General features: G+C 47.9%; 2 protein-coding genes across 8 annotated transcripts; one reads left to right on the top strand and one right to left on the bottom strand.

Moving 5' to 3' along the window:
• Nucleotides 1-27: 27 nt before the first annotated feature.
• GSTZ1 (glutathione S-transferase zeta 1) lies at nt 28-9383 on the top strand. Of its 3 annotated transcripts, XM_026849966.1 has the most exons (9): nt 28-177; nt 3239-3290; nt 3995-4062; nt 4856-4936; nt 5388-5513; nt 6035-6110; nt 6958-7010; nt 8311-8360; nt 8998-9383. In XM_026849966.1, the coding sequence occupies exons 1-9, from the start codon at nt 157-159 to the stop codon at nt 9122-9124; spliced, it is 654 nt and encodes a 217-aa protein (XP_026705767.1). In that variant the 5' UTR covers nt 28-156; the 3' UTR covers nt 9125-9383. The 3 variants fall into 3 exon arrangements, with proteins under 3 accessions (XP_026705767.1, XP_026705769.1, XP_026705768.1); XM_026849968.1 differs by lacking the exon at nt 3995-4062 and having other exon boundaries at nt 159-177; XM_026849967.1 differs by lacking the exons at nt 28-177; nt 3239-3290 and adding an exon at nt 4192-4658 and having other exon boundaries at nt 3996-4062.
• Nucleotides 1394-18067, bottom strand: LOC113480798 (rab9 effector protein with kelch motifs-like). Of its 5 annotated transcripts, XM_026849960.1 has the most exons (12): nt 17676-18067; nt 17285-17390; nt 16649-16771; nt 15953-16175; nt 14985-15008; nt 14057-14179; nt 13309-13496; nt 12343-12542; nt 11942-12033; nt 11564-11618; nt 10799-10896; nt 10358-10668 (listed from the first exon to the last, which is right to left on the bottom strand). In XM_026849960.1, the coding sequence occupies exons 1-12, from the start codon at nt 17837-17839 to the stop codon at nt 10454-10456; spliced, it is 1611 nt and encodes a 536-aa protein (XP_026705761.1). In that variant the 5' UTR covers nt 17840-18067; the 3' UTR covers nt 10358-10453. The 5 variants fall into 5 exon arrangements, with proteins under 5 accessions (XP_026705764.1, XP_026705765.1, XP_026705761.1 ...); XM_026849964.1 differs by lacking the exons at nt 10358-10668; nt 10799-10896 and adding an exon at nt 1893-2003; XM_026849962.1 differs by lacking the exon at nt 16649-16771.
• Nucleotides 18068-18190: the final 123 nt, after the last annotated feature.

Below are 18190 nucleotides of genomic sequence, written 5' to 3'. Positions count from 1 at the left end.
GCGGGGCACGCTGGGAGATGTAGTCCCGCCGGCGCGGGGCACGCTGGGAGATGTAGTCCCGCCGGCGCGGCGGCGGTCACGGCTGCTGCTGAGCCTTGAGGAGAGGGGGCGGCCCTAGGCTGGTTCTGCGGCCCCTGCGGAGGGTCGCTGCGCAGCATGAGCTCTGCCGCGGCTAAGGTACGCGGTGCTGGCTCCACGCCCTCCCTCTGGGGGCGGGCGGCGGTGGCGCCAGAGGCGGAGGGAGCGGGCTCGGGGCGGCGGCTCTTTGCTATCGGCCGGCGCAGGCCTCCTTCGGTTTAGTCTCGCTGCCCGCCTCGGCAGCTTCTGGTGCCCCAGGGTCTCCGGGGAGGCGGTTACGGGGAGGATCGCACACCCGTGCACAGAGGCCGTGAAATAGATTTTGCTGCCCTGGCCTGCACCACATCCGTGTCTCAGTGGAGAACCAGGAATTTGCCACCATCCTAAGTAAAACTAATGCCCTTCAAAGCAGTGGTGTTTACTTAAGATAGTTTATCCATGTGAGCTGTTAACACCAACGCCTGCTGCAGAGATACTGAGACTTTAGGAGCAAACCTGTGCCTCCTGCTTATACTTTTACATTTTAAGCCAACACAATACAAGCGGTGCCTTTCAGACACCGAGGCTTCCCCTCTGTGAGCCTCCAAGGAGCATTTTTCTCTCGTGTCCCACATGAGCCCAACCTCAGTCTGTGTGTGCAGGCTGCTTGGAGTGGTGGGTCTCAAGAAACAGGTGAAAGACTGCCTTTCCAAGGGCATCCTAAATATAGCCTGAAAAGAGGCAATATCCACAGGAGACCATACTTAAGCTGACTGGCTTGGAAGCCTGAGAGCTCAGTGCACAAAGTTTGGGGTGTCTCTTCCATCTTCCTAAACAGCATTTACCTCATTTTGTTACATTAGATTTGTATTTAAGCCCAAACTTTCCTCACTGCACCACTGATGCTGGAAATTAAGCCAGAACCAAACCAGAATGTTTGTCCTGCTATCCTCCCAGCTCCAACCGGTCTAACCTGCAGTTTATGGGGATTGCACCCCATGGAGTTGTAAACGGAGGCAGTTCTTCCCTGCTACTTCCCTGGCCTGTGCTTAGCTCTTCCTCTGAGGAAGACCAGATAGAATGTCACTCTGGGACCTGTCTACCAAGGACAAACACTCCTGCTGTCTCTAGTCTTTACTTAACTGATTGTTTTGCCTGTGATCTGCCCTGCCACTGGGACCAAAACAGCATGAAAAGCAATCACTCCAGGCTCCAGCCTCTGGAGACACAGTTCCCAGCTGAGGGATGGGTTGTTTTCTATGTTCTTTTTGGTAAAATCCCCTGGGGCCTTGAAATTATTATAGAGTGAAGGAATTAGTTAGCGCAGGCTGCAAAAACAGAGTTATAAAGAGGATCAGGAGAAATGTCTCTGCCAGCTGAGAGGCCAGAGTCCAAACCAGATGTGGTGAAGGACATGAATTTCTGAGCCAAAAAATCATCAGCAAGGTCCCCAGGAAAGGCAAGTACAAATAGTATGTCATAAATGCTGTGTGTTTCCCTTTTGAAGCCATAGTTTGTTTCTTTCCCTGCAACCCAGCAAGCTAGACATTTGAAAAAAAGCACAGCTGAGATTTCTAATGTCCTGATTCCAGAAGCAGAGAATTTAAGAAAATCAGTAAATACTTTGTCCACAAAAGTTTTGCCAATACTGCCATCACTTCCCTCCTTGCTTATAAGCCATTTCTCCAGTAAACTTTGACTAGGGTAATTTAAATGCGTACCTCACTTAAAGTTATTTGAACCAATCTAAACTGTAAGAGAAGCATCAAGTTTACAAAGAGGACTGGAGCACAGAAATCCTTAGCGTCTCTCTGGTTTTCTGTTAATAGATTGTGTGTCAGTAAGCAAATCCCTGCCACCTTCTGCCTTGCTGATAGTCTCTGGTATAATTTCTATGCATTTTTGGAGGGTGGAGGCACAGAGAGATCCTTGGCATGCCATGGGATCTATGGAAGGAAGGAATGAGAGACATGATTACAGGTTTATTTGGAGACATGCATGAGTACCAATTTCCTGTGTGGAAAGAAAAGACCGGAACACAAAAAAGCCTGCGTATTTTGCTCAAAGTTGGCTCAGGAGCAGAGTAGCAGCCTCTCCCAGGCCCGAAGTGTAGAAAACCCTCTGTACCAGCTGGTGTTGATGGGAGGAGGGCTACAGGAGGACCCTATGGGACCTCCCTGCAAAGGCAGCCTCTGTTCAGCAAGCTGGCAGTAATTCCCTAGTGAAATAGAAATTCTGCATGTGGCTTCGGTTTCCTTGTTTTGTTCCCTAGGGCTATACTTCTTCATTGGCAACTGCTAAGAGCCTGACAATCTCTCTAGATATATTATTTATTTATGGACAAAAAGCTAGGGAAATAAGGATGGTTCCTAAATGTACTTCCAAACTCAAAGCTGGTTAATGGTTCCAATATCGAGGCTGGGGCTGCAGCACAACACACAGGGCTGCTGATGCAGCTGCCTGCAGTCGCTCAGGATTGAATCTGATTGGCTTTTTTTGTGTGCAGGGCACAGATTTGGGGGCATAGTCCTTTTTTCATTGGCTTTAGGAGAGAAGCCTTCCCCCATCCCAGCTGAGTTAAAAGGGAAAGCAAAGAGGTTGGTTTTATTTCCTGGAGTAGATTGCACATACTGACCATGGCATCAGAAAAGGTGAGATCTTGAGGGTGGAAGCATCCAGGAAAGCTGCCTCGGTGCTTGGGTTCAAGTAGAGATGAATTGTCTGCTCTCTTGGCCTTCATCTCGAACAGCAGAAACATTTCTTGTTTGGAAAGAGACCTGACCCTGCCCTGCATGGCTGGAAAAGCTATTTCATGCCACACAAATACTCAGTGCAGGTGCTTGGCACAATCAATGGGTAATTTGATTCAAAAATCTAAAATGGGATAGAAGTTAGCAACACGTGATAGAGACAAAGAGGGAAGCTTTATAGGAGATAATTTTAAGGTCCCTTGTGCATTGCTGAAAACATCAGGTGCAACTAAATATTCAGAGAGCCAGCATGAAAGACAGTGATACTACCTGTATGCCCAGGTACTTTCAGAAAGGACCCCTCTCTCCCCCCAAACGTTGCTTTTCCCTGTCTTACAGGTCCTGAAATGCCTTCTGTTCATGCATTGTTACCCTTAAAATACTCTGGTGTTCCTGCCACATACTCACTTTATCTCTCTTTCTCTTCTCAGCCAATACTCTACAGCTATTTCCGAAGTTCCTGCTCTTGGAGAGTAAGAATCGGTAAGATACAGCGTTGATCTCTCATTTACTGTCTTGGTGTTATTGTAGTATCCTCCTCTTCACTAACCAATTAGTCACTTATTGAGAGAAATCGGCAAACAGGAACAGTGAGGCACTTCCCCAGTGGGAAGGAGGGGAATACCATAGCTTATCTGGAACAGGGGGAAGGGAGAGGAACAGACAGGAGGGCTTCATTCAGCCTGAAGTTAGAGGAGATTACTCCTTTTGTAAAGCCAGCATGATGCAGATGGATGTTTCTTCCACATTATATAGAGGGGCCCTACACTCTGTTTTTACACAGATACTGCTTCAGATTCTGGTCTGCCCAGGTCTTGAGAGGTAAGCCGGGCTGGGAATAGTCCTTACTTGTACTGAGACAGTCTTAAGCAAGGTTTTGCAGGTGAGCACAGGGCCCTCCGCCATCTATAAGCCAAATTAGGAGAGTCTGTGCTGCAAAGAGTGGCAAAGCTGATTTTGAAAAATGCAGTGATTTTGCTAGGACTGATCTTTAGTGCTTTGGTCCTTCATTTGCCAGAGCATGGTCTTCTCAGTGGACTCAGGCCACCTTTCTTGAGGGATAGGGTCTTTTTTGGTTTTAAACCTATTCTTTTTTTAAATGGAGATGGTAGCATTTCCCTGAGCCTGTTACCAGTGAAACTGGTCTTGGTGTGCTTGTCTCAAGCTGTACACTCTGCTCTCCCTAGCACTGTCTCTGAAAGGGATTTCCTATGACCTGGTGCCAGTGAACCTCCTGAAGGACGGGGGGCAGCAGGTAAGGATACAGCTGCATTGCTCTCTCCAGGGGTACTGAACTTGGGGTTCATTAGGAGAACCGAGATTAGCACTAGAAAATTCACAGGCAAAGTCACTGAATTCTTCACTGCTTCTCTGTAATTAATAGTTGCTTTCAGCCAGTATTCCCTGGCATGCAAGACAGAGGGAAGAGATGACTGCAGGAGACTAAAGGTTGTTTCTTCAAACACGTGACTGGATTTCATAAGGCTGAAGATCTTTTGCTCCTGCTTAGCATGATACAACTGAACATATCTGGCACACAGATTTCAGAGAAGCTGCACTGCAATTTAAACGCAGACTCGACCTCATTCAGTTAGCACCAGAAAGCGTGTGTGTCCAAAAGATGCTAAATGATGTAACAAGGGGCCACAAAGGGCTTGCAAAACAAAGGAGTGGGATGCCAGAAGAGATCTTCACTGAGAACTTACTCATAGCAGGGAGTTGTGCACCCAGTAGTACCATCATCTAGATGTGCCAATATGGGCTAAAACAGAGTTGGAGAGCTATAACAGTAACAGTGACACTCCTGCAGCACCACCCATCCTGGGCTTTGTATTGGTGGTTTGTCAAGAGGTAAGGCAGTCTGGCCTCAGATGTAGCAATCCCTGAGCCCCACTAAGAGCTTGCTGGAGACTAATAGTACAGCATAGCTTACTGCAAATAATAGTACTGAGGTAGAGGGAAAAGCCAGATTTGGTAACTGGGTTCTAGAGAAGGAAAACAAGGAAAAAGAGGTTTTTGTTGCAGTACTCTCAGGTTTGTTTCCACAGTTTTCTGCAGAATTCAAGGCAGTGAATCCAATGCAGCAAGTCCCAGCTTTGAAAATTGATGGCATCACCCTCTCTCAGTCGGTGAGTTACCAGCCTCATCCCTGTTAACCATTCACTCCAGCCTGCTGCTCAGTCTGGAGGGGATGGCTTTGCCCCATCTTTTCCCGCAGAGCTCTCATCTGTGCATTGGAAAAGAGAAGACATTTGTAATAAACAATCCTTGGGGGAAGAAATAGCACATAGCCTTTGCTGGGAAACTGCTGTCAACGATTTAAAATCAACTCAGCTTTCACTGAGCAGTTTATAGTCTGACTTAGATGGCTGTGCCAGGGTTTACCTGAAATTATAGCTGAGCTAAATGACAAGATCCCAAGCAGACATCGAAGGAAATACTCTGTTCCTTGGATTGGTAACCAACTTCATTCAAAAACAGTTGTATTCTCTTGAATCAGGCCCCCTTTCCCAGATGCTCGGGATGTGAACTTTTCCTTGGTTCTCCAATAACCTCTCCTGATCTCTTTGTTCATTACAGCTAGCTATAATTCATTACCTAGAAGACACTCATCCTAACCCCAGGCTCCTGCCCCAAGATCTGAAGAAAAGAGCCCAAGTCAGAATGATTGCTGATCACATTGTCTCTGGCATTCAGCCACTCCAGGTATTGCTTTGTCATATCCATGCAAATGAGGAAAACCAGCTTGGGTTTCCAGGAGTCTGTATGTCTGAAAAGCTCAGTCTCTTTAAATTATTGCCAGCCAGTATTGTGGCAGACCTTAAGATTGTATGTTAGCAGATGAAATCTCTGCTTAGCCTCTGTTTGATTTACCAATGGCAACAATACAGTGTTTCCTACAAAGAAAATCCTATAGCACCCCAGGTTCTTTCCAGACACAGCTGAACCCATATGGTTTCACTGCCGGGTCTATCATGTTTTAGGAGCAACCCAAAGGGCAGAGGCCAAGGGATACCCTAGCAGCTCTGTTACATGACAGTCCCGAGAGAGACTGCAAGGTACATGATTCGGTGAGAGTGAGCTCAGGGCTGACCCAGCAGGCTGACCTCAGGCTGGGAGTTCAGGCTTGGCAACTCCTTATCTCCCCTCTTCTCCACTGGACGAGGCAGTGGGCAAAATCCAGCCTGCAGCTGTTAATCTAACCTGGAGATCGCTTACCTTTGCAGAACCTGAGCATCCTGAAACAAATGGGGGAGAAAAAAATGGAATGGGCTCAGAACTGCATTGCATCTGGCTTTCAAGGTGTGTTTCACATACAAAATGATCAGCACTTCAAGAGACCCTTCAAAATGCTGTACTGCTGGGGTCCTACTTTCATCTTCAAGCAGAAAAACAGATCTTCCTAGGCTGGTGTACTGGGGGTCCTGCCCTGCTGGCAGAGATAGTGCTTTTCCTGCCCAGAGTCCCTTGTCCAGGACTACTAGATCTCCAGGGTCTGGGAGGAAAGATGCTGTCCACAAGCAGCTTCCAGTGCTGCACATGGAGGAGGGGAAGCCTGGGGCCATCCTGTACACTGCAGCAGTCGATTCACCCTGAAGTATGAGGGCTGACATCATTTCTCCTTTCCACCCAGCTGCTCCCAAACTAGTCCCTTTTGCTTTAAAGTTCTATCCATCTATATGCTTTCATAATCAGATGAAAGATACCTGATGGCAAACTCCCAGAGACTCTAGTGAGTAGCAGAGTATTTCTTTACCTCCCTGGGAAAAATAGGGTGCTTTTTCTTTCCCCAAAACCCTTTCTCCTGTGTGCTGGAACGGCAGGCCCATCTTCACTTCTGGACAGAAGCAAACTGACTGAACGTTTGCATTTTTCCCCTCCCTATATCTCTGCATTGCCCTCTTAGTATTTCAGGTGCATTGCCCAAAGCAGCTGAAATCACCCTGGGTCTCAAAAAGCTGAAGATCCCTAAAGATTCCCAGAATTATGCTGTTGTAAGATTTCTCTTCCTTCTGGGTTCTGTTCCCAAATGCTCCTTTTCATACCCAGCTCAGGGTTCTTGTTCATAATTCCCAGTCTAAAAGGTCCTTGGTATCCCTTTCAAATGAGTTTCCAATGCCTCACACCAGTGTACCACCTCTCTTGACAGCACTGGAGCAGCTTCTGCACCACACTGCTGGGCGCTACTGTGTGGGGGATGAAGTAAGTATCTGAGAGAGTGTTGTGTACCATTAGAGAACTGAAAATGCCAGTATATTCCATAAAACAGGAAAGGAAATCAGTTGTGGAGACGCAGCACTCCATCCTGTGCCTGGTGCCTTTGCTTGAAGGAAAACTGTTGCATGGATCCTGCTTAGGCCATTACTGACTTGCAGTTAGTTACAGAGGTGTTTACTTGTCCCTGTCTATAACCTGCTGATGGTCAGACTCTGCAGCTGTATCTAGGATCTGGCTACTACTAGACGATGTGGAAACAGATGATATATATTTAATTTTTAAGAGATTTGGGAGTTCAAAGTGTCCTGTCACAGGCGCAAAGCTTGGCTCAAGAAACACAGATTCAGTTCTTAGCTCTGCTCTGTGGAACTGTCATGGTTTAACCCCAGGCAGGGTTTAAAGGTTTAACCTTTAACCAAGTTGTACAGTATTTTTCTGCTCTGTTTGTCCAATTTTAACATTGACAGATTTAGCATGGACAGAGAGCTCACATACAAGCTGTTACGACCCTTACCAAGCTAGAGACCACTGAGGCCTCTTCCATTTAGTAGTCCTGTTTGGCAGACATTTGGATCGTTCCTATAAAAGCCTCAGAAAAAAAGGAAGGCTCCTGCAATATCCTGTCATGCAGAGGATTGTCTCGTAGGAGCCTTATGGAACTGGAGCCCTTTGAAAAAAGCTAGTTACAAGATCTTATACCGGAGAATAGTGTGTGCTCCGAAAGGCACCCAGAGCTGTGTGACCTGGGTGTGGGGTGGGAGCAGCTGCCTCTGTGTGGATAGGCAGCTAGCTGTCCTTGAATTGTCTTTTCAGATTGCAAGTCCCTGAGCCTGTGTGCAAAGGCCCTATCACTTATCAGGTCTTGACATTGGCAGGAGCTGCTTGATACTCTTACGGTGTAAACAAGCAAAATTTACTCATCTTTTCCCTGCCATGCAAACTCCCCCCTCCCTCCATCACCTCCCTCTGCAGCTTGCCAGCAGACTTGTTTGCTCAGAGGTAGTTGCCATAGAAGCACTGTGTCCTTGAGGTTGTCATGATCAGCTGGTAAATATAAGGCTCCCTAAAGGCTGATGGCTTCTTCTACTAGTGACTGCTATGAAGTTTCTTCCTTGTACCACTGTTGTATTATTAATGTTGGATTAAAGAATAAGATTCTCATGACAACTCCTCTGTACTGGCTGATAAATAATTTCTGTCTTGCTCTCAAAGTTTGCCACCACAGCAAAGTGTGACAGGACAGTCTCTGAGTTACTCTGACTCCTTTTCTCTGCTATGTTTGCAGGTTTCCATGGCTGATCTGTGCTTGGTGCCTCAAGTTTTCAATGCTGAAAGGTAATTAAGGCTAAGCTTGAGGCACTCTTCAAGGGCACCTACTCCAGGTGCTGGGCTGTCAGAGCTTACCTTCTGCTGCTCCTTGTGCCTGTTAGGAAAGCATACCTCCTGCCTGCCCTATCCAGTTAGGGATTCTTCTCTGCGTTAGTTTTCATATGTCATAAGTACTGTCTCTCTTGGAAGCTCTTGTAAATAAGGAGCTGCGCTCTCTTTTCAGAGGTGTCTGGAGGAAACCTGATCTGTGTCCTTAGAAAAGCTAAGGTTGCCTGCACTCCACGCCCTTTCTCCCTGTTCGGTCTACTGCACACAGGGAAAAGATTAATCTGACTATATTTGTTCAAAGCCTTAAACCTATGCAGGTAGTGTCTGCAGGATTCCCAGGAAAAGCATAGTGCCTTCTTACCCTGTGCTGCATACTATGTAAAAGCCTAGTGAAGATGGAAAAACTTAACTAACCTTCCCTCCAGCATTTGTTTTTAAACCTAAAAGGATGAATTTTTTTCTGTTAATGCAAATGTACCCCAGCCTGTGAGATTCTCCCATACTGGGCAGGCACAGCACACTGCTGTGATCTTCTGCTCATTGCTGCACTGGCTGTCCAACTCATAGTACCTCAGAAACTCTTTTCCTTTTGCAGATTCAAAGTGGACATGGGTCCATATCCCACAATAACCAGAATAAACAAAGCTCTTCTGGAGTTAGAGGCATTCAAAGTAAGCCACCCATCCCGGCAGCCAGATACTCCTGCAGAGCTGCAAGTCTGAAGCCCTTCTACTCACTAAACCAAGTAAGCTGGAGCGTCAAAGAGGACAACAGTTACAGCTTCAGTAGGACTTCAGTGCCAGTCCAAAGCCCTAGTATTATGGTCTCAATTTCATCTGTGTGGGAGGAAAGAGAACCTGGAAGTAGCCTGGATGACTTATAGGACCTATGCCTCTGCTGGAAAGCTTGCAGCTACTTCTGACTATGTTTTTTGTATCTGATTTATCTCTCTGGAGCAGATTAAAGCAGAAACATCCATAATTATTGAAGTCCCCTTTGTATGGCTTTGGGTTGGGGAATGTGTCCACAAACTGTGAGGCACTGAGCCAATTCTGGACTCCTCACAGAAGCTGCTTCTTTCTACCACCTACAGAAAGAGCATCAGGGAACCAGGGTACACAGTGTGCTACTAATCTATCAGGCCTGCTTGTCCCTGCAGCTGCCTCACACCTATGATGTAATCATCAGTGTCATGGATATAAACAGTAAGAGCTAGTCTCTGACAGAAGACAGCTTAATCCCAACCCTTGCTGGGTCCTGCAGATCTTGCAAGAACCAAGTCAGCAACTCTGCCACCGCTTCCAATGACAAGAGAATTACTACCTAGGACAGCTGATTTGTACCTCTTCCTTATGTCTAGCAGCAGTCTTGTGGAATTTATAATAAAGGTCTGCCTAGAGCAAAGCTAGGTGGTTGTGCCAGTCAGCAAAACACAGCCAGTTCATTCCCACACACTGAAAATGATGGCATTCTCTTCCTTTTCCCATCCTCAAATACTGTTCTAGGTGTTTTCCTAGTCCTTAGCTGCAGACTATTGCCCAAGGGAATCCCACCCCAGATTCCCTCGAAAGCAGAATCATGTCTGTACTTTCACCACCAGGAGCTTCCAAGCAGCTGGAATAAATCCCTTTCCACTCATCACAAATGAAACCCAATACATGAGTCACCTTCAGAGCTGAAAGCACCCTAGGAATGAATTCCAGCCCAGAAACATGTAGGGCAAGGGAAACCCAGAAGCCTGTGACTGTGTTCCTGTGCAGCTCAGCTCAGATCCCAATGAACGTTTTGGCACCCAAGACCAGGTACCAAGCTAGAGATATAGGAGGGATTTTCTGCCAGTCTGATGCTGTATATCAGCTACCCTAAGAGGGCAACACTCATGGCCTTCAGAAAGATTTTACAAACCCCTGATCTCCTGTGCCAAGGTAGCATTCACCTATGTATAGATACTTGGACTGCCACATTGCTTGGACTTATTTATTGCCATCCACATCTGTATTCAGGCTGGTGAAGAGCCCTTGCTGTTCCAGGCTCATTCTGAGTATTGTGCATTATCCTAGGTCCAGCTGGATCTTGACTGTGCTGTTGTAAAAGGTCCCAGTACAGTTGGAGCCTCCGAAGACCAACACCGTGTGCAGGTTATGCTCCTCTTCGTTCTCCTTGTCCGCATCCACCAGGTGGGCAGGAGTCAGGTCAAGCAATGTGTGGCCAGCTCGGGGCACAGAGCAGAGGTCATGGTGGATGACCGTGCTCCATGAAAGAGTATCTGAAGTAGAAAGGAGCTATTAATATTGACAAGCTTATTCCTAGTGCAAGGGATGAAACAAATGGACCAGAAACACCACTGCAGCCCCAGTCGCCCTCAGCTATGGAAACAGGGAGGGAGAGTCACTCACCTAGGTGAAAAACAAAGGCATCCTGCAGGGCTCCCTTGGCATTGCAGCCTCCACTGATCAGAACCTTCTGGTCCGACACAGCCAGAGCTGCATGAAAACTACGACCAAAGTAAAGCTGAAAGGTGACTACAGCAAAACCTGCTGGGGTTGCCTCAGTCAGCAATGGACAGGGGTGGGCAGACTTCAGCAGGAGGCTAGGGGCTTAAGCTGGAGAATGGAAGTTAACTTCTCTTCTGCCCTGACAGAGACGTCTGCCTCTGCAGGTCAAGCCATAATCAGGCCTGAAAAAGACCTCATCTCAAAGAGCTATCAAAACTCCTAGGTTTTGCACTATGGAGTGTGATAGAAAGCTAGCTAGGCTTTGGTCTAATTTAGGTCATTGTTCTAGTGGGCAATAATGTCCCTTTAGGAACAGCATAGTACTGGTACAAGAGTTTCTTCCTCTCTGTGTGTCTGTTGTACTCCAAGTACTGTGGAGACCAAACAGCAGGCAATGTAGTTCACTAGCACACAGTAGAAAACTTCCTCTAGCCTGAAAGGCAGATTTCCAAGACAACTAAGGGGTCTGTACACCCCCTACTCCACAGGCACCAACTAGGACAGCACAGGAATTTTTGGTCCCACAGGAGAGGGGCCATCCACTGCATTTTGACTAGTGAGAGAGAGATATGCAATTGGGTCTGATCGCAGGCACAGTTTAAACCTGGCTTCAAAGACAAAGGACAGAGGAAAGAAACAGCTCCAGGGTCTGCAATAGGATCTTACCAACGTGCAGAAGGCTGTCCTGCGAGGAGGGGAACTGGTATGTACTCCATGAAACCTGAACAGCCAGGGAAGAGGCAGGTGAAATGTCCAAAAAAGCGCAGCCTCATAACTAGAAAAAAACTTCGATGCTCTGACACATCAGCAACCTGCATTCTCGGTTACCCAGCTTCTTTCAAAAAAGCAGTCTCTTGTTTTTCCCCATTCTCCACTCCACTTACCCCAGAAAGGGTTTTTTTACCCCAGAGTTTTCCATCTCTATTGCCTAGTCAGGAGTTTTTATAATGTTAATGCTACCTTCCCATCAAGCACGCCTCATTTCCCAGTCCCTGCCTTAGAACAGACCTTCCCAAGGCATCCACCTGGCACAGACTTTCTTACCCAGATCCAGGATGTGCATGTCACTGAGGTAGAGAGAAGTCCTCCGACCCCCAAAAATCAGCAGCTTGTTCTTCAGTAGAGTAGCTGAATGCCTGGGCAGAGAAGCAGCAAGTGAACAAAGTATCCTCAGCAAGTTCCCAAAACTGATGTTTCAGCCTTGGCTTCTGCTATTGGGCTGCCACAGCTTCAGTCTACACCTGCCTCTACCCCCAGCCACTGCAGCCCAAGGACAGAATCCCATCAGAATTCACGAGAGGATGTACCAGGAGTCACATTGCTCAAATCATAGCCCTAATTTATGGAGCAAATGGTGGGGAACAATTTAATATTTAGGGGTGAGAGCGAAGGTGAGCAGAGGTTTCCTGCTCTATTTTGGAGGGCTAGAATAAGAGCACTCTCACCCAAACCTAGGCAGAGGTTTCTCCCCTTCTGAGATGGGCTGGTACCAAATTTCATGCTCTGGATTGAAGACATAGAGCATATTGCTGCAGGGCCCAACTGCCAATGATGCCTTTTTGGGCCAAGTCCCTCCAAAAACAAAGAGCTCCTTGCGGTAGATAGTTGCGCTGTGGTAGGTGAGCACTGGCATCCTCCCTTTAGCCTGGAAAAAGTTCAACATGCATTTGTTATAAGAAGTGCATTATTTGCTGCATGACCTGTAGGAAAGGGGGTCCACATCATGCAGTGAGTTCAACAAGTCTCAATTTTCACTTTATTGGCTCCCCAGCCAGATCTTTGCCACACAGACAGACAGTACATCCTTTGTGTACTCTGTACCACCAGAATGCTCTGATGAGAGAAGGAAGTCAACCTCCTACCCCAGCTTCCTCAGAAGATGAGAGAACAGAAAGATCTCATCCAGGCTTATTCTGTAAAAGCAATCTTGTGATTTAGCCAGGAAGGAGACAGATAGTCACTTGCTGACAGGTCCCTCTACAAGGACATGACAGGCAACTAAAGAGCTGAGAGATCTGCTGTGCTCAGAGCAGTCTGTGAGTTGAGAAGACCAGCTGTTATCTCAGCATCCAGTACAGCTCTCAACAGCACCATATAAAATAAGAGGCCATTTCCCTCTGCCACTTGTACAGTACCTCCCATCCACAACCTTGGTTAGATCCAGCACTCTGCAGCAACCATTTTTTCACCTGCTTCATTCATTGCAGGCACAGCCCCCGGCTTCTGCCAGGCTTGTGGCCTTTCAACATAGCTTTCTTATATCTGTCAATCCCAACTAAGCAGCTCAGACAAGCTACAGCAACAGTGGACCAAGACTACTGGAGTAAGGATAGAGGCACACTGATTGCCACATTCAGGCAGGACCTGCCACCCCTCCTGTGCTTTTTTCTTGAAAGAGCTGCAGTACTTACAGCCACGAGGAGCCATTTCCAGGTGACTGTGTCCAGAATGTAGATGCCACTGTAGTTTTTGTCCTCCCTTATACCCCCAAAGATGTAGATACGCTTGGTGTCTGGGTCGTAGGTAGCTGTGTGACCATGCAAGCATGATGGCATGGTATTTTGTAGCTGGAAACCCACAGGAAGCCAGAAATCACTGTCTGTGGGAGCAACACCAGACACATGGTTTGGCAGTTCAAAGATGCTCTTGATTTTTCCAGATTTCAAGAACAGGTCAGAAAAAGCTTTACTCAAGGCCTTTCTCCCTTCATCTCCTCCCCTCCTTTGATAGATGGCTAGAGGGGACACATCTCACAGAAATGTGTCCATGTAAGAAATTAAGGGGAACACTAACTATGTGGGGAACAGTAAGATGGAAGAGAGGATCAGTAAAGTGCAGAAAGCTGCAAGGCACTGGAATTGTGTCTCACACTTCTCCACCAGTCATCACACTCAGACTCAGCTGTTGCTTTTACCCCTGAAAACTCACTGAACTCTTTCCAGAACTTATACCTTAGCTCCTGGAGGGCAATCACAAACAATCCCACAGCCTCTCATAGCACCCTACACCATCAGCTCAGCCTGGTGACCATGCCAGCAGATGTGACACCTCTGCTGTCCCCTCCCTATGCACAGACCCCTGAGTACCCCCTCCCATCTGCATCATTTGTCCTCAAATCCTGCTGCCCCCATTGCCTTTGATAGCCCTAAAAGGCCTCACCAATTTCCAGCTTCCAGAATGCATCCTTGCAGGACTGCTGATTGACACCTTCACCGCCAATTAGAACAGCTGTCCCCAGGTCACTGAGGCACATGGTGTGGCACCACCGTGGGCTGGGACTGCCTGATGAGGGGAGAGCACAGAGCTGTGAGCAGTCAGATGAGACACCCCCGGCTACCTTCCCTGCTGGGGAGAACAAGGTAGCTGAAGGCTCAGAGGGGAGAAATGGGAAGGCAAGGGCCCCAGGTCCCTTCCTTCTGGGGTGGAAAGAGACATAGCTCCCTGAGGATTATTTTCTGCTGGCTTTGGGGAATAACTGCTGTACTAGGAGAGACACCACTAGCAGAGGGAGCCAGCAGAGAGTCTGGCTGAATGTAGGACACATAGAGGCTGACACTTCAGACAAGTTTGGATGACCCCTATTGATTACTCATTGCCAGAAGGGATATCCCAGTTGTGCTATCCCCCTGTGTTACTCCTTGTGAGGGAGGGCTACCCAGGGACAGCTTGTCAGTGCCTAAGATACAGCAACCAGAAGACTGGAGCTGCTTCCAGAGATATTCCTCATACTGCCTCGTTCCTCTACTTTTCATCTCCCAAGCCCCTGTGGTTGGCTGAGCAAGCTAACAAATACTTTTAAATCAAAGTTTCTTCCACATCTTAACCTTTGCTTCAAAGGCCTATGCATTCAGAGGTGTGCCTGAGATTCAGAGGGGCTACAGAAGTGTATTGGAGAGCCCAGCTGTACTGCCCACCTATACTGAGGGCAGCTGCATGGAAAGGAACGGTGTATATACACACAACCTACTTGTTATTCTTGATCACTGGACAGATGAAGGATGAAGCATGAGAGGCCTGTGACATTAAAGGAAATGGCATCACTGAGTGACTGAAAAGACAAACCAGGGTGTAGGAACCAGATCCTCACCTTGCAACTCCTTCACTGCCAGATCTGCAGAGGAAACACAGAGATGGCCTCATAAAGAAAGCAGACAGCAGACATACCCTGGAAAGTGCTCAGCTCCACAGTTTAAGAGCCCTTTGGCCTTCCTTCCTTCAACCCCCAACACAAAGCTACCTCACTGCAACAAACAAGGTGCAAGACCAAGAATCCTAAAGAAAGTCTCATCAGAATAAATGCAGAAGACAGGTATGAGCAGGGCACACTTCCTTTGACTGCCATCATGCTGTCACCATTGCCTTTTACCCCTCTGATGGCAGCTCATTTCTCCACTTCTCATACTGCCTACAGCAGAAGTGACTTTATGATGGAGCTGTATTTCCCTTTGTGAGAAGCAAGACAAGTCCCAAGATGTCATTTCACACAGGGACCACTGAGTTATCATCAAACATTTACACACAAACTTGGTCACACCCTGGAGCTGACTTGGAATGCACACTTCAGAAGCTAGTTTCTAAACCCCACGGCAGCTACCTTCTCACTACTGAAAGTCAGTACAATTAGACTAGTTATACATATTTCCTTTTCATATTCTCTGTACATTAATAGCCACCAATGCCTTCATTGGACCCAGTGTATGCTGTTAGCAGGGGAACAAACTACTAACGTCACAGTAGGTAACTTTCTTGTGCCTTAATTTACTCTTTTGTAAAACAAAGCTAACAATACTTGCCTTCATTTATAAAGCACTTGTACTCATATAAAGACATAGGCACTGAAAGTTTCCCGTGTTCTATTTCTAGCCTTTCCCCAACAGGCAAAAATTCATCAAGCTGTTTATCCAAGAAAGGAGCAGTTCTTGGTATTTCCCAAGTCAAGACAGACAAGCTCATCTTGCCTTGGAGGTATACAGAGAAACAGACTGGGAAGCTGTTGCCTGGCAGCATTGACAGATCCTTCAGACAAGACCTGTAAAGCTGAAAGCTGACAGTTACCTTCTTCATCTAGATCTTTCTCAGACGCTGTGGGTTCAAATAAAACTTTCCTGGGCTTCTTGGGGTGGACAGGACTCTTCCTCCAGGCCTCACTGGCTTCCACCTTGCCAGATGGTGACTTCAGGGCACAGGGTACCGGCAGGGTCCTCAGCGGTGGGCGGACATCCTTCCTCTCAGGCCTGGATGCTCTAGCAGTCACCTCTTCTGAGCTCTGACTCTTAACCTGTGACAAGAGTGCCAGTTAAATCAGCCCTGAAGAAAAAGGCCTGAGGCTACTGTGAGTTGTCTATTATTGGGCCAGAGAGGAGTTTCACCTTCCCAATGAGTCTTAAGGGCCAGCATGCCAACAGTATCAGCCACCAAACATATGCTGAGCAATGCAGCTACCTGCTGCTATATGCCCAGTGGTCCGCTTTCAGACTTCTGGCTGTGACAGGCATATCTAGCACAAGGCAGCTGCTCTGCTAGGAGTAACCAGGCTGTTAAATTCAATCCTTCCAAAGGCATTTCAATGGAGAGTACCACTTTCTTTAGCGCAAGCGAATCTTTGGCTCCAAAACTTCCTTAGCCAGGTCTCCACTAAGAGAGTGACAGCAAATGTTTTTCTGCTAGAGATCAACTGAGCAGCTACAAGTGAGGTGGAAGATACTAGGGAGAGAGTGAAATAACAAGAGGAAGGCTCCAAGATACACATACCACAGTAGGATCCTCCAGGCCCTGGCCAAGGGGCATATCATCTGATGAGAGCACTGGTGACTGGGTGGTCTCTGGGACAAGGAAGGGGTGGGTGGGCGTGCTGCTGGAGACACCTCGGAGCAGCTGCGGCACAAACAGTGACCATGAGACTAAAAGGACACACCAAGTGTGCTGGCCTCCATCCACAAAGGGTGAGCAAAAAGATGTCTTGCAAGGGGCAGATTCCCTGAAAGGGAATAGCCCAACTTTCATCTCTAGCACCAACAGAATAAACAAAGAACAGCAAAGCCAGGCACTGAGAGATGCTAAATCCAAGGAATTCAGCACAAGGTAAGATAATTGTGTAAGCATCACAGACCCAGGAAAGAGTGGAACTGGAAGTGAACCACTCTCTGCTACCCATCTCCTGCAACACCCAAGGTGTTTTTGCAAAGCTGTGGTTAGGGAATAGGCCTGGAGTATGACCAATGGTTTAGGCTCAGCACAAAGGTACACTAATAGATTCATGTGAGGTGGGTCTGCCTTATAGTAACAAAGAGAAGGAAAAGGAGAGGATATGAGAGGAAGTTCTGGAGCTCAGAAGTGACAATATTTGGGACAAAGAGCAGGAAAAGAAGAGGATGTTGGTTCTTTTACCTGTCCATTGACAGTCAGGACAAGCTTCACGGAGCTGCCTTTGTCCATCTCTTTCAACGAGGTCATGAAAATATCTGTCCTCCAGTCACCTTCCCACACCAGAGACCTGCACAGGGGACCACAGGTTTTCGTCCCAGAAGTGATGCCGACAAGGAAAAATTCCTGATCCCACACTAGCTGGTAACACCCCGAAGATAAAAAAGATCCAGCCCTGAAAGCAGCCAAAAGGAAGCTGAAAGCATCACTAGAGAGGAACACCGTGGTGGAGGAGCAGCAGGACTGAGCAGCTTTGGGACGACACTAGCAGCAGGGAGCAGCACCACAGAGCAGAAAGCTTTTCCCGGCCACCCCTCCCGACAGCCCGGCAACGCCAGCTCCCACCACGGGGCACCTGCGGGTGGGCTCCAGCGTGCCGACCCGCTGCGGCGCCATGCCTGGGGACACCACCACGTCCACCGCGACGCTTGTGTCCGGAGAGTAGCAGCTCCAGTCTCCCAGCCCGAACACCACCAGCTGCTTTGGCAACGGCAGGGGCAGCCAAGCCTGGAAACCCATCTTGCTGGACAGGCTGCAAGAGGAGGGAAGAAAAACAACAGTAGAACAGAAATAATCATCCGGGAGTAAAGCGGAAGGTTCAAAAAAATATTTGAAAAGGCTTGAAAACACGTTTATGCCAGGGGAGGGCGGAAGGAGAGGGTTTGTGTCATTGAAAGTGGAGACTGCGCAGGGATGGGATAAAGAACATAAGCGGTAGCCTGGGAAGGGAGCGGAGCAGAGGCAGCTCCGCAGGTCGCCCCCCCAGCCCGCGGGGGTGCCGGGGGGCCGCACCGCTCCACCGCAGCGCCCGGGACAGCCACTGCTGTGGCGGAGCCGCCCCCCGCAGAAGCCGGGCCGGGCCGCACCTGC

The sequence above is a fragment of the Athene cunicularia genome (genome assembly GCF_003259725.1).
Source record: "Athene cunicularia isolate RWA chromosome 5 unlocalized genomic scaffold, athCun1 chr5_part1, whole genome shotgun sequence".
Taxonomy (NCBI): Eukaryota; Metazoa; Chordata; class Aves; order Strigiformes; family Strigidae; genus Athene; species Athene cunicularia.
The sequence above is the reverse complement of the archived record's forward strand: the minus strand, read 5'-3'. Positions and strand labels throughout refer to the sequence as shown.